This window comes from Coturnix japonica, chromosome 3 (genome assembly GCF_001577835.2).
Source record: "Coturnix japonica isolate 7356 chromosome 3, Coturnix japonica 2.1, whole genome shotgun sequence".
Lineage (NCBI taxonomy): Eukaryota > Metazoa > Chordata > Aves > Galliformes > Phasianidae > Coturnix > Coturnix japonica.
Window position 1 is genome coordinate 12,439,361 of NC_029518.1, and position 13,540 is coordinate 12,452,900.

Sequence of the window (13,540 nt, forward strand, 5' to 3'; positions counted from 1 at the left end):
ATCACATGGACAGTAATGACTAATTTTGCCTTAAGGTGATTCAAAAAATTGGATTTTTTTCCCTCTCCTTTTTACATGGCTTCCACTCACTTTAAAAACTAGAAACTCTCTTGCTTGGAGATATGGCTTCAGAATGAGGGTTCAAACTGACATGGGTGAAGCTGGTTAAAGGGAACATGTACCCCGTAGGACAATAAAAAGGTAAACTGAGATTTAACAGTACAAGTACGAGAATTCAGCTGTCTAAACAGGAACAAACACACAAACATTTTTTTACACAGCAGGATGTCCAAGAAACTTTCAATCAGAGGTCTGCCTGAGTAATCACTTTCTCACAAAAGCCAGATGCCTCAGAGGAAGATGCAAGAGAGTCTCACACAGATAAGAATCACCAACTTACAGATGCTGCCAAAGATCTGCAGCGTTTGCTGGATGTTGTGTATATCTGTATGTTCACAGTTCACTTAATCCTAATCTTTGCTAATCTGACTCCAGATGGTGACACATTGTATGCAAAACCATCAGTTTGAACATTTGAGGTATAAAAACAATCTTCCTTACGATAATGTCTAATGATTCAAAACGTAAGTAGTTTGTCCTGCCCCATCTTTGAACTAGCTATAGACTACCAGGATCTACCCCTCCCCTCCTGACCTGAACTCCTTTGCAGCCCATCCTGCCTCTCAGGAGAGAGAAAGTCCTTTGCACAGGTGTGCAGGTATTTATTTTCAGATCAGGGCATCAAACTGGGGCCTCAGCAAACTCCTAAGACCTCCTACAAGTATAGTCTTTCCACTGTGAGGCAACAACAGCTTACTCTCCACTGATTTCTTTTCTAGTAGCTAAAGTTAACTAAGTTAATTTAATGGCCAAAGTAAATACTGTAACTGTGGAAGCTGCTACCACAGAACAGGCCACAGTAAGCGGACAGAGGTCTGCAGCTTCCTTTGAGGTGAAGTCATCACGTTCAAACCAACTTCAACTCTAAATCTCAGCCCTTTTCCTCAGTGTTGCACAAGCTTTCATGATGTTCTTAGGGGAATAATGAAACAAACCCTCGAGGTCTCCTACCCTCTACTTCACCAGGAAGGACTTGGTGGTGCTGGCAGACACCAGGAGCCCTTGGTCTTCTCAGATGATCAGCTGAGCTCAGCACAGCTTGAGAGGCATGAAGCAGCCAGTCAAAACCTGTTCTTGCTCTTAGAAAAACTCATGCTCAGATTGAGCATTGCCCATCATTCCCTCCTTTCCATATGCTGCTGTCATCTTGGAAACTGTAGAGATACTGTTTTGGAAAACAAAGAAGGCTTCAGGGAAGGGTTGACTGCCGATAATAGAAAGCAGTTGTAACTGAGGAATCACTAAAAGAAAAGAAAAGCTGGAAGATGCTACAGGAGCAACCATATAATTAATAAAGGAGAAGAGAACATGTTTTCTTAGAAGGCCTTTTATAGAAACATCTGAAAGTATCGGACTGTAAGCAGGGAAGCAGATGTCCAGTGGTTGGCAACCCTGCACATAAATGGGCACTGAAACAAGATGATCATTACGGCCCTTTTCAACCCAGGCCATTCTATGATTCTGTGCTGAAGGTGAGTGGGATAGTCCCATGCTGGCTATGTGCTCTGAAGTGATAGCTCCACAACCTACTGCTACTATTCTTTTTCTTCAAAGACAAAGCATATGTCATAGGCTCGTGGTTTTCATATTTAGCATGTCACATATACAACAACAAGTTGCACAGCCAAGGTGTGCAATGTTAGCAATGATATATAATCATGATTCCTCTTAGACTTTGGGTGCTGCTGAGAGAAATGTTGCAACACCACTCCCCATTGTGACAACCTGAGACAAAGCTGGTGAGAAAACTGGGGAAAAAAAGCAGTTGCACTTTAAGAGTTCAAAGGAGTAAGTAAAAAAATAAATATGTGTGACTCCAGTGAGACAGAGAAAAAGAAGTTTACAAAACAGATTCCTTTAATCTAGCCTCAGCTCACTGTAAATCACTTCTTTATCGATGAGTTTTTACCTTAAAAATTACATTTCCCTAAGTAAAAGAAAGCAGTAACACTTCTAAATAAATAATCAGGACTTGATGTACTGCCAAGGGTTTCTACTAAAGGCTAGGAAAATGATCTCGGTAATTAAAAATAAATTCAGAGTGTGCACATGTTTCTTTTTATGTTATAATATTGTTTCTTTGTGTATTCTTTTGCTGGGTTTAAAAAGCCAACAAAGGGAAAATAATTGGTGGAGCATTAAGCTCAGTAATAATGAAGTAAAGCTGGATGGAATGGTTTTCTTATTTTTCTAGTAATTATTACATGACTAGTTGCTATTTCACAGCTCCAGTGAGGGCAGAGGTTTTACTGGAGCTTCGCTTCCAATGCCATAAGCACTTCAGCTGGCCCTTTGAAATCTTGGGATAAAGAATAGTTTGTGATCATTAATTTCACAGATTTCATCTGAATTAAGGCCTTTTTGCAAGACTGAAAATGTAATGTGTATCACAGTATGCAGTATAGCCTTGATGCAAAATCTAAGACTGTCAGTTTTTGTAAAACATGGATAAAAATCGCATCATAAATCTCACTGTAAGCCAGCTGCCACACACTTATTGAACATAATGAGCTCACTAAAAGGCAAGGGCATGTGTTTTGTGCTTCTAAATGTGAAAATACAAACTCTTAACTGGAATTCAAAGGAGATTCAAACTTAGTTTGCTCCATCTCCTGGGTTTATTCTGATTTACTTCCCCCAGTTTACTAAATCAGGAATTTTATGCTAATTGAAGTCCGAGGATCACACTTCCAAATGGAAGTATTTATTTGTAAACAATTTATTATTAGTAGTAGCCAATTTATTAGCTACAGAGATGTTTCACAACGATTTTTCATACCTGTTTGGCTATTCTTGGTAGACACAGAAAGCACACTGCCTCTCCTTCTTAAATAAGAACCTGTTCTTGGAATCCTATCTGAGTAGAAGGAAACTTTCCAGGAACCTTATTAGCCTTCAGACATTATCTAAACAACAGAATTGCTGCTCACCTGTTAATGAAGATATATTTGGTGTATGAGTTGAAGCAGCTAGAAAAACAAATTCTAAGTGTTACCCTTGTTTCCTTGAAGACTAAGCATTGCATCACCTACCAGTGTTGCTTTTACTATTCTTTATGGTATCAAGACAAATATACTATGAATTCTTGTAAGAGACGAAATCAGATCTCTCAAACAATGTACCTGTGAGGTAGGTGTTGTGTGATGAATTGATGAAATAGTGTGACAGTGGTTGAGACATATCTTCATTTAAATCCAGTTTCTCAGGTGGAACGACGCCATTTTCTTCTCCACTCAGATATCGCATAAATCCATCCACTGATATCTGTCCTGAGAGAAACAGATAAAGGGAAAGCACCCATTACTTTCAAGTACAGATTTTACAACAGAGATCACTGGCCAAAATACACTTACATGATGATGTAACAAACTGGTCTTTATGTAGTTATTAATTTATATTTTTTTATTAGAAACATCTAAGTTTCAGCCGTATCAATTACACGCTATGCATATCTCTTTACCTGTACCAAAGAAAAATCCTTTCATAATCAGTGACAATCAAACGCACAGGAAAATTAGAGTTACAAACTGCTACACGGATTGAGAAAACAAACCACTGTTCATGAGGGAAGAAGGTATTCTGGGAAGCAAAGAAAGCATCCCTGATGAAAGAAACCAATAAATAAGCAAACATAACCCCTCACTGAAACACGTTAACTTCAATCACTTTTGAACATGTCTCAGTGTGTTGTATGATGGCTACTAAACTGCTCAACAAAGTAAACTATCCAAATGAACTACTTCTCAAGTGGAAACTAATCTTTGTTCCTTAAATCTCCTACTATTGTAGGGTTAGAGCTGATTTGTACACTTAGAATAAAAAAAAAAAACCAAACAGTAATCTGTAATTGTCAACATTACACTGAAGCAATCAGATATTTTTCTTTACCTGGTATTTCTGTAATTTTGTTTGGGTTTCACATGAAGATTAACTTTAGCTTCTGTTAATTCAGTTACTTCCTACAGTAGAAGAGAACTTCTGTAGCTGCCTCAAGACTGCAAAGATACATGACTGACAACTTCTAACAGCAACAATTTCTTACCCCTTGCTTCTACCCCAAAACAGTCCAGCATAGTATCTCTATGCAAAAAATCTTTAGTCAACTGTCTATGGCACTGAAAACGGAACAGCTCAGTTCTGCTCCTAGGAAAGTTATGTTACTTTCTCCTTCAGTGTCAACTCTCTTTTTTCTGTAGAACCGATTAATTTACAAACATTTTCTTTCATGTATGAAAAGCAATGGGTCATTTCTGTAAAGCTTGTAATCACATGATGCAAATATAGTACATAAAGCTTCTACTTAGAGTCTCTACTTGTACTTTGGGATTTGGCTCTTGATCAGAGAGGAAGACTTAAGCTCAAATTAAGTTCATTTTCATCACAACCCAAGATAGTAGCATTAAATGAACCTATTCATATGACAAGAAATGCAGAGATAATGATTAGATATTGATAAACAGAACAATACAATTACCATTCATTTTTATGACAACTGTAAGATGGTTGGAAAGAAAAACATCAAGTCCACCCACTATTTTAAGACTAGTCTGAGCGCAGTCTTGCCAGATTCTACAGTTGCATTGTTATAGTGTAATTAATTATCCACAGACAGAAGTCTATATACTTTAATTTTACAAGTATATACTATATACTTTAATTTACACACACACACACAAGGTTTTCAATGGAACAAAAATTTATGAACACGCAATGTGCTGCCAGAGTCTACCAGAGAGACATAATGACTGTAAACAGTATCAACTGCCATGACGGAGTTAGCTTGAATTAAAATCCATTTAACAGAAACACTGCACCAAGTTCACAGGGACTTGAATATTGTGTAGCATATTTTCACATGAAGCAATAAATATCCTACAGGAAGAAATGGGTAAGATCTGAATGGGATAGCTGCTACATTACAACAACTTGCAACTTCTGATGTTTTAAACAGCTCAAAGAGAGTCAATTTTAGTATATCCATATTGTTTTGCTCTGTCGTTCCTTTTTCAGGCTAAAATGAAACACAGTGGTTTCTATACATATTATTCCTCCAAAAAACCCAACCCAGTGGCATCATAATCACACACCACCAAGAAATAAAAGCTTCTTTTCACTGTACAGAACCACATGTTAGCTCCCAGAGATGGTATTCAAACATCTCAAAGTGATCTCTGCTTCTGATATTCAAGAGTATACCTGACAAACTTGTGTTCTTGCAGTCCCTGTTTTACAAATAGGGAATGGAAGCTAAAGGGAAATTAGCGGACAATATACCAAGGTAAACTTGCAGATTAAGCGAGGACTGCAAAAACCTCTTTAAGTCTGTGTGCCTGTGGAATAAAAGGAAGCAACGCTGAGGGCCTGCATTTCCATTGGTATTAACATAAAGCACAGCAAATACTATTCACAAGTATAATTACATACTTTTTGAGCTGCATAGTTATCTGAGCTTCTGGTGGCAGAATGTTATTTCCCGCATCATAATTAAGCAGTATGCATTTCATAAAATGATTCAATTTGCAAGTTCAATCAATATTGCACCAGTGAGAGTTTGACTGCGGAACAGAGAAGGCAGATGTCAAAGAGACTTTGTATCCTGGATATTAAAGAGTAGATTGTTTGTGACCAATGTCAATGATATTCTGAGGCCAACTACAGCGAGGACGATCCTTAGTGGAAAGTCATCAGAAACGAAATAGCCTCACTTTATTGGTATGATTTGTTCTTTGTTTTTTGTAAGCATGTTACAAATTTACCTCAGACATTACCAAGAAAAAATAATTTGTAATCGTTTCATCCAATGACACCTGTCACCCTTTATCTTCAGATACACATTACAAAGACTTCATGGTATGATTAGATATAAAAAGTAAGTAAAGACACGCAATAGGATAAGATGCATGGAAAAGACAGACTCATTTCTCTGCTCTTCTTATTTTCACCACACATATAAATTGTCTTACAGTCATCTAAACTCCAGGCCTTCAGAGCAACTCTTAAATATTTGATATGCTTTATATATTTAAAATTGTGGAGTTAAATGGCTTGTCATTTTTCATTCAATTATGTCTTTAAAAATTTGTCAGGACACAAAGTGACAAATGTCACTTACCAGAACAGGGGCAGATCACTAGTGTTGATATACTACTGTCAGCCTCAGCAGACAGTGCAACCAAGTGCACCCTCAAGCTCACTGAGGGCACCAAGCTGAAAGGTGCAGTCACTATGACAGAAGGAAAGGATGCCATCCCAAGGGACATGCACAAGTTGAAGAAGTAGGCCTATGAGTTCTTAATGAGGTACAGCGAGGTTAATTCTGCAATTTATCTGATTAATTAGAGTTTTGCTATAGGGTCACTCAGTAAGGCTTCATTAAAATATTCAGAAAGAACAAACTTAGAAATTACTCCTTCTTCCTGTGGTGCCCGATATATACATTCAGCACTTTTTCTCTCAGTGCCACTGGATCTCCTTCTGCTAAATATATTTCTGTTCTAAGGAAAAAAAGTCACACCAACTCCCATCTACTTGTCATGTGCACAACCCCGGTGCTGCACACCTCACGATGCTTCCCTTAATCACTAAATGTTTTAATTCAGAATCATTGGTCTTGGATGGCTGCCAGCTGCCCACCAGGCCCGTCCTTCATTCCCCTTCTCAAAAGGATGTCGAAGAGGAGTGAAAATAAGATTAAAAAACAGCTTGTGAGTGAAAACAAAGATAGGGGATAACTCACCAATTACTGCCACGGATAAAACTGATTCACCTTGTGGGAGACTAACAGTATTTTCAGTAATGAAAACTGGAGTAGGATAGTTAGAAGCAAAGAAAAAATCTCCTTTCACAGAGGCACTGGAGGTGTTGCTGAGGGGCTAGGCCCTGCTTGTGGTTATTGGAACCTTCTGGAAGCAGCCAGAATCAGCACAAGCCTGCAGGGAGCAACCCCAGCTCCCTTTACAGGGAAACCCACAGCCAGGGTCCACCACTTCTGGTCACACAGCTGAACTTCCTTCACCTGTGCTCCCAGGGCTGACTGGGTCCTTTCCCCAGGTGCTCAATCAATGGTTCAGGCTGTGACTCAGTCATTACCATATATAACTATCTCAACATTCATCTTTAAATTATGTCAACACTTACAGAACTATAGAAATGAATCTGAACAATAACTTAAAAGAGCTAGAGATTCTGGAAGCTCTGAAAATGTTTTTCCATTCCTCTCTTCACATTTGTGAGTTTTAATGCCTTCCAAAACCTCTTCCCCAAATGAGAAGGAAGCTGCTGAAAGAACATGACCTTGACTCCTACTCTGTGTGGGTCCTGGGTTATTCTTGCACTGCTTTTCTGCATTGTGAATTTCAATGCTGCTTGCACATCAGTTCCACATACCACATCCTTTACTTACAGTTACCTTCTCCCCTTCACTATTAATGCTTAGAAGCTGAACTTCATCTGCCATTCACCTGTTGTGAACTTTGTCAGTGATTGACCTGCCAGCTGTCTTCAATTACAGAAAAGGAGAGGAAGCCCATTCAGGAGACTTTAGGGATGTCCCCCTGCTCACTGTTTCACCTGCAACAGAGCATGAAGCAGCCTGAGCAAGATGTTCCGCAACACATCTTGAACAACTCCAGACAACATGCTTGGCTGTGAAATCAGTGCAGAGAAAAGCCACCAGATTCAAAGTCAGGGAAAGTCAACTAAACCTGATATTTTTTTTCAAAGAAATTTGATAGAAAAGAGAAGTGATTTCCTAGTGAAGGATAATATATTTAACAGGACTGCTGACAGACACTACTGAATTTCCCAGGCTGTGATCAGCTTCATTAAGTGAAACATGTGAAGTGTTTGTGCAGCAGCTGGATCTTTTTCTGCATCTCTGGCTCCATCTGATTGCTTCAAAACAGTGACAAGGGAGAAAAGACTATAAACACAGTGGAAAGCTCTGAGTATTCCACAAGACTTTATTAACAATCTAACTGCTTGCTTCTCCAGCCTATGATTCCTGGAATCTTCCCATTCCTGGGAGATGGTGCTTGTAAATTTGTCAGGCAATGGGAGTTCTAGCTTGCTAATTAAACTGGTAGATAGGATATGCCATACTTTGTGAACGTGCTTCTCAAAGACTTCTCTATCTGAAGACTTACTGTGGTGTTGTACGGTTCTTTGTGATCCTCTTTGACTAGGATTAGAGAACCTCACATCAGGGGCCTGCGGTGGTTCTTTTGCAGGGGTAGGACATTTTGCAGTTTCCCATGCCATCCTAGACTTTGATAACATTTGCATGTAAAACTGTTCTCATGTAGTCTCCAGGACTGCCAAAAATACCAGCTGCTTTTAACACAACAATCTTTGTTTTAAAGAGGCAGGTAATCTGAAAATGTCCTGCTTTCCCAGCCTCTCCAGTGTGCCAGCATGACCAGCATACTATTCTGGATGTGTAAATGCCTGTGGATCCTTGGGAGCTTGCCAGCTCAGCAACTAGAAAATGTAAACAAAGCCCTGCTCACTCAACACCTGCAGCACCCTCCCAAGCATAAGATAAAGGGATGTGAGGTTCAAAGCAGGGTTAAGATTCCAGAAGAAGCTTTTTCACTGGGTCAGTGCCTTCTGCAGAAGCACAGGATAAAACCTAGTAGCGAAGCAGTCTGTCTGGAGGAAATGTAAAAGTGAAGCTAATCCAGCAAACTTCTCAACCCTTAACTTCAACTTTGTCTTATCCCCCATATTTCAGCAGGTAAGCTGTTTACACAGCTACTTGATTGCTACTTGATTTTCCCCTGACCTGCACTATGCTCAGGTCTGTCCCCAGAAGCATTTCAGTTCTTTGGGTAAAGTTTTGTGACAGAGCAGGACAGCAAGAGAGACAATAACAGAGAGGAGAAAATACAACATATTTTCTTATTCTTGTTTGCACATCAGTCACACAACATCAGCCTTTTTTTTGTCCCTTCACAACTATGGATGTTTTTGTATGACAATTAAAATGCCCCTTTCCTTGTAAGAAGTCAGCAGGCTTGGCTGCATGCATCTTTAACATATTAATTCATATACCAGTAAATGTTATAGAGCCTTCCATTTGTTTATGCCTATGCTGTTCTTCACTAATTTATAACAAAATTGGGAGGTTTGATTCTGCCAAAAGATTTTCTTAAAGTAAAATAGAAAACAAATAAAAAAGGGCGAAAAAAAAGCAATTAACTGACACCTCATATCTCCTACTCAGCAGCAGAATTACTGTGGCATTTTGTCTAACAGAAAAATCAAGTCTGTTTCAATGCAATCTGTAAAATTAATTACATTCACAGTAAACACCACTGAGCAAGTCCTATCAACTCAAAGATCAAAATCCACCAGGTACAAAAGGTACTTGATAATTTTGTGAGAGATCTACACAATATGTTCAATTGGGAATTATACCACATTTTACAGCTCATTAGATATTAAAATTCTCATGCACGGTATAAAGAAGGATGTCTATGCCCTTGATGCACCTCTTGCCACCGGCCACACTTCAGTTACTATACGCCCCCCAGGCTTGTGTGTAAGCAGAGAAGTTCACAACAATGAACTCACATAAAATTCACAGTGTGGGACACAACGTGCCAGTCATTCTGATAACACTTGCAGTATTTAAGCTTTTGGAAGTGATGTTGAAACCCGCTCAGCTTTAAAAACGCACATGTTATTGTAACGTTGCTATGGAGTAACTGGAATTTCAGTCTGCACAGAGCTTTGTAAACTGGAGTTGGACAGGAGTGCACTAAGGAACACCCTCTTAACTGCAAAGTCATTACAATAAGAGAATATGGTACAAGGTCAGCCCAGACAGAAAATGCCTGAGCCCAACAATTTTATTACTGCACCCAGGAAAGTCAATGCTGCTCTACTTCACTTGAAACAGAAAAGACTTTCAGTTCTCTAACTGCGATTTGCAGATACTCCTTATTGTCTACATACCAACCATCATTTATACACAACAGGCAGAGGAAGACAGTATCTCATTCATGTTAGCAATTTTCTCAGCCATCAACAAGGCAAAATATTCACAGTACCAGTCAAACAGTTTAATCAAATAATAAGGGGAGGAAGAGCAATACATTTTAATTGCTGTATGTGAATGTTAGTGAAGCATTTAATAGAGTTTCTAAATTCAAATTATTCCTAATTGGAAAAAAAAAAACAAAAAACAATCCGCAAAGTAAACTGGGGCCAGATTAGAAGATCAGAGTTTCTTTGAATCTGAAAGCTGATCTGCTTGAAAGAAGTTCAGAGTCTGCCACGCTGACTGGCAATAGGTCTAGCTTCATACAGTCTTTTATTATCTGAAAAAGTAGAATTAATAACAAAATGTTTGAAGAACAGACAGTTCTCTGGGAGCTGATATCCAAACAAGATGATAAAGCTGTAACAAACCAGTAAATGGGAAAGAAATCAAACCAGAACATGCAAAATGGTAGTTAATAATTCTAAAAAACAACAATTCAAGATACAGAGCTGAATATGCCTATAAATCCATCATCCCAAAAAGCAGAGAGGATAGAGAGTACAGAAATATATTTATTTGCAGCAGATACTGTGGTAGGACACAGGGAAAGTGGAATATAAATAGAAAATAACATCTCACATACAATAATACCCAAAATAAATGTTTACTGAATGAAAAGCAGAGAGAGAAAATGCTGTCTGGTAAACATGTTGTGCTTAAGTAGCGTACATAAAATTTGCTCAGTATCAGTGAATCCATGCAGAAATATCACATGTCCAAGCACGCTGAGATCTAGAATATTTTGCAGAGTAAAAGTAAAGCAAGTAAAACAGAATTAAAAATTTGAATCAGAAATGTTTGTCATTTGTATGGGAAACTGTTGATCATGGCTTGAACCTCTGATTGACCACCTGAGGCAAGCAATGAGTCAGCTGCAGGAGAACAGGAGAGGTTAATTCAGCTGTGCTACCACAAGGGGTAGAGCCTGGCTGCACCTCTCCTAGATGCCATTTAAGGACTGACTACCACTAAGGCAATATCTCTTTTTCTGGAGACTGCTTCTTCGTAGTGTTTTACTGCAAGCCTTCAACATCAGTGAGAATTTTCATTTATTATTATCATTCCATTGTGATAATCTTACTTAAACAAACATCTGTTTAACCTCTGTTTACTTATTGATTGTGCACCATTCAAATGAAGTTATCACATCTATTTAATCATCTGTACATTTCCCCTTACCCTATCACTATTCACTGTTGTAAACAGCTGTTCCCCCTCCTGTTTATAAGCTCCTTTCAAGTATTGGAAGGCCACAATGAGGTCTCTCTGGAGCCTTCTCCTCTTCAAGCTGAAGTATTTTCTAAAAGCTAAATACTTTCTACAGGCTTTCAGGCAAGCCAACTCAAATAGCAAACCTTAAATTTTTATCATATAGAGTTCTTTTCAACCAGAATCAAAACGCTGGAAGCATTCCAAGGATGCAGATATCTCCACGGGGAAAGGAAGAAGGAGTTTCATGTGGAAAAGAAAGAGAATTTTCTAAATCTCACTTGTGCCTGCTGGTATGAACCATCCATTTTACTAAATCTTAAAGTGATCTTGCAATATTAAGCATACTACTTCTATTTCTATTTGATTTTATTAGAAAATCACAGGTTGTTTTTAGCTCACTTCAAATACCCACAGAGGAGTTCTAAGGCATAGGGACTAAAGTCTACGAAATGTATGTATTTGTCACTAGTAGTGCTAGAAAGCAGTAGCACACATACAAGCAGGGGAGATTTTGACCACCCCTTCAAGATCTTAATAACATCTTTTTCTTGCTCATAATTTAAATGTTGGAAACATTTATTTTAATAGATATTGATATATGGATATTAAGTCAAGGCAGAACACGGTGAGATACATCTCAGAATTTCAGCAGAAATCTTAAGCTTGGCTATTTCTGAGTGGTTTGGTCCTCAAACTGCAATCATCTAAAATAATGACTATGGACAGAAAGTCTATGGGGTTACAGTGTTTTATGGATAGAAGTCTGTTGTCTTTTTGCTTCTGACATTTCAGCCCAGAGGTAGTGAGAAATAATTTCTGTCAGGATATGTTTTACATGTTATGAGAAAGTAGGTAGTTCAGATCCAATTAAACCTCTAAAAACACTACAGAAACACTTACATACTAGTTCTAGCAGTGCTATAAGCACATTACACCATGGCAGATTTCTCTGACAGTCAGGGAACTAGATGAATAATAATAATAAAAAAAAAAAGTCAGATAAAAATACCATCAATCCAGAAACACTACAGTTAGTCCTCACAGTCTGAATGAAGGCAACTACTGGAACACATCACTGCCTTCCCAGACCTCTGGAAAATATGATCTTCAGAATGCCTTGTAGTGACCCTATGAGATGTAATAACTTTAAATGGTGGCTTTACTTCCAATTAAAAGACATCTAAATCTATGGATCTTTTTTCTCTGAAGCGATACTTCTGTACATAAACTATTGCTGCACTTGCCAAAAAGGCTGTTCTGCAGCATAATGGGAAGAGAGAAGAGTGTGAGCATTCTATAGGTGTGAAAATATGCTTGGAAAAGCCTTCATAACAGGGACTATTTTTAGTTCCAGAAACTCCACCAGTTGTAGAAGAGATTTAATATTAAGAGGAAATGGGAAAGAATAAAGAATAAAGGCATGGTTGTACAAAGTCAGCCACATAAACTGAAAAAAAAAAAAAAAAAAAGGAAAAAGGACTTCAGCTCCTTATAAAGGACTTTCTTGTCTGTTCCTTAAACTCAGTCCTTCAGTTGCACGCATTGCAGTAACTGCTTTATACAATCCCTTTCATGAACAAATCTAGCTCTTGTGGTGGTAGCTGTTGTTATTGTTGTTTTTCTGTTCTGACTACTACCTCTGGTAGTCTGTGCCAGAACCATAATGTTAGGAAACTTCTCCTAATTTCCACCCTAAATTTATTCAAGGCCACTTAATACCTCTATGTTCTTATGCCAACATTGTCTTAGCTTACCACTTCTTTCTGCCTCCCCAGTGTTACCCTGATGTATTTATGGGCAACAGTCATATTCCAGCTAAAGAATGCTGTTACAGGAGATGATTACATCTGAGGTTACAAGGGAACTTCCTCACATGGTCGTTGAATTACAGTAGCACACACTCCAACTATGTCAACAGTCCTGTTATGACAGCTACCAACCATACAGAAAAACTCAGGGACTGTTGTTTGCTTCTCAAGGAAAAAACTGACAATTTATCCAAGCCAACAAAAGGATGAGGCAAAAAAAACCCAACAAAAACAGCACATGAAAGAGAATGGGCAAATGTCCTTGAGCTCATTTGTGGCAGAGCCAAAAAAACTGTGCTTTTCTGTCACCAGTTCTACATTTCACCAACTGGATCACAGCAGTTAATATTCCACT

General features: G+C 38.4%; 1 protein-coding gene across 4 annotated transcripts in view; it reads right to left on the minus strand.

Moving 5' to 3' along the window:
- Window positions 1–13,540, minus strand: part of PLCB1 (phospholipase C beta 1) — a 345,117-nt gene that overhangs the window by 109,584 nt on the left and 221,993 nt on the right. For all 4 annotated transcript variants that reach the window (XM_015857085.2, XM_015857086.1, XM_015857087.2 and 1 more), the window contains exon 10: window positions 3,243–3,389. In XM_015857085.2, the coding sequence (XP_015712571.1) occupies window positions 3,243–3,389 (147 nt within the window). The remainder of the gene's footprint in view (window positions 1–3,242; window positions 3,390–13,540) is intronic.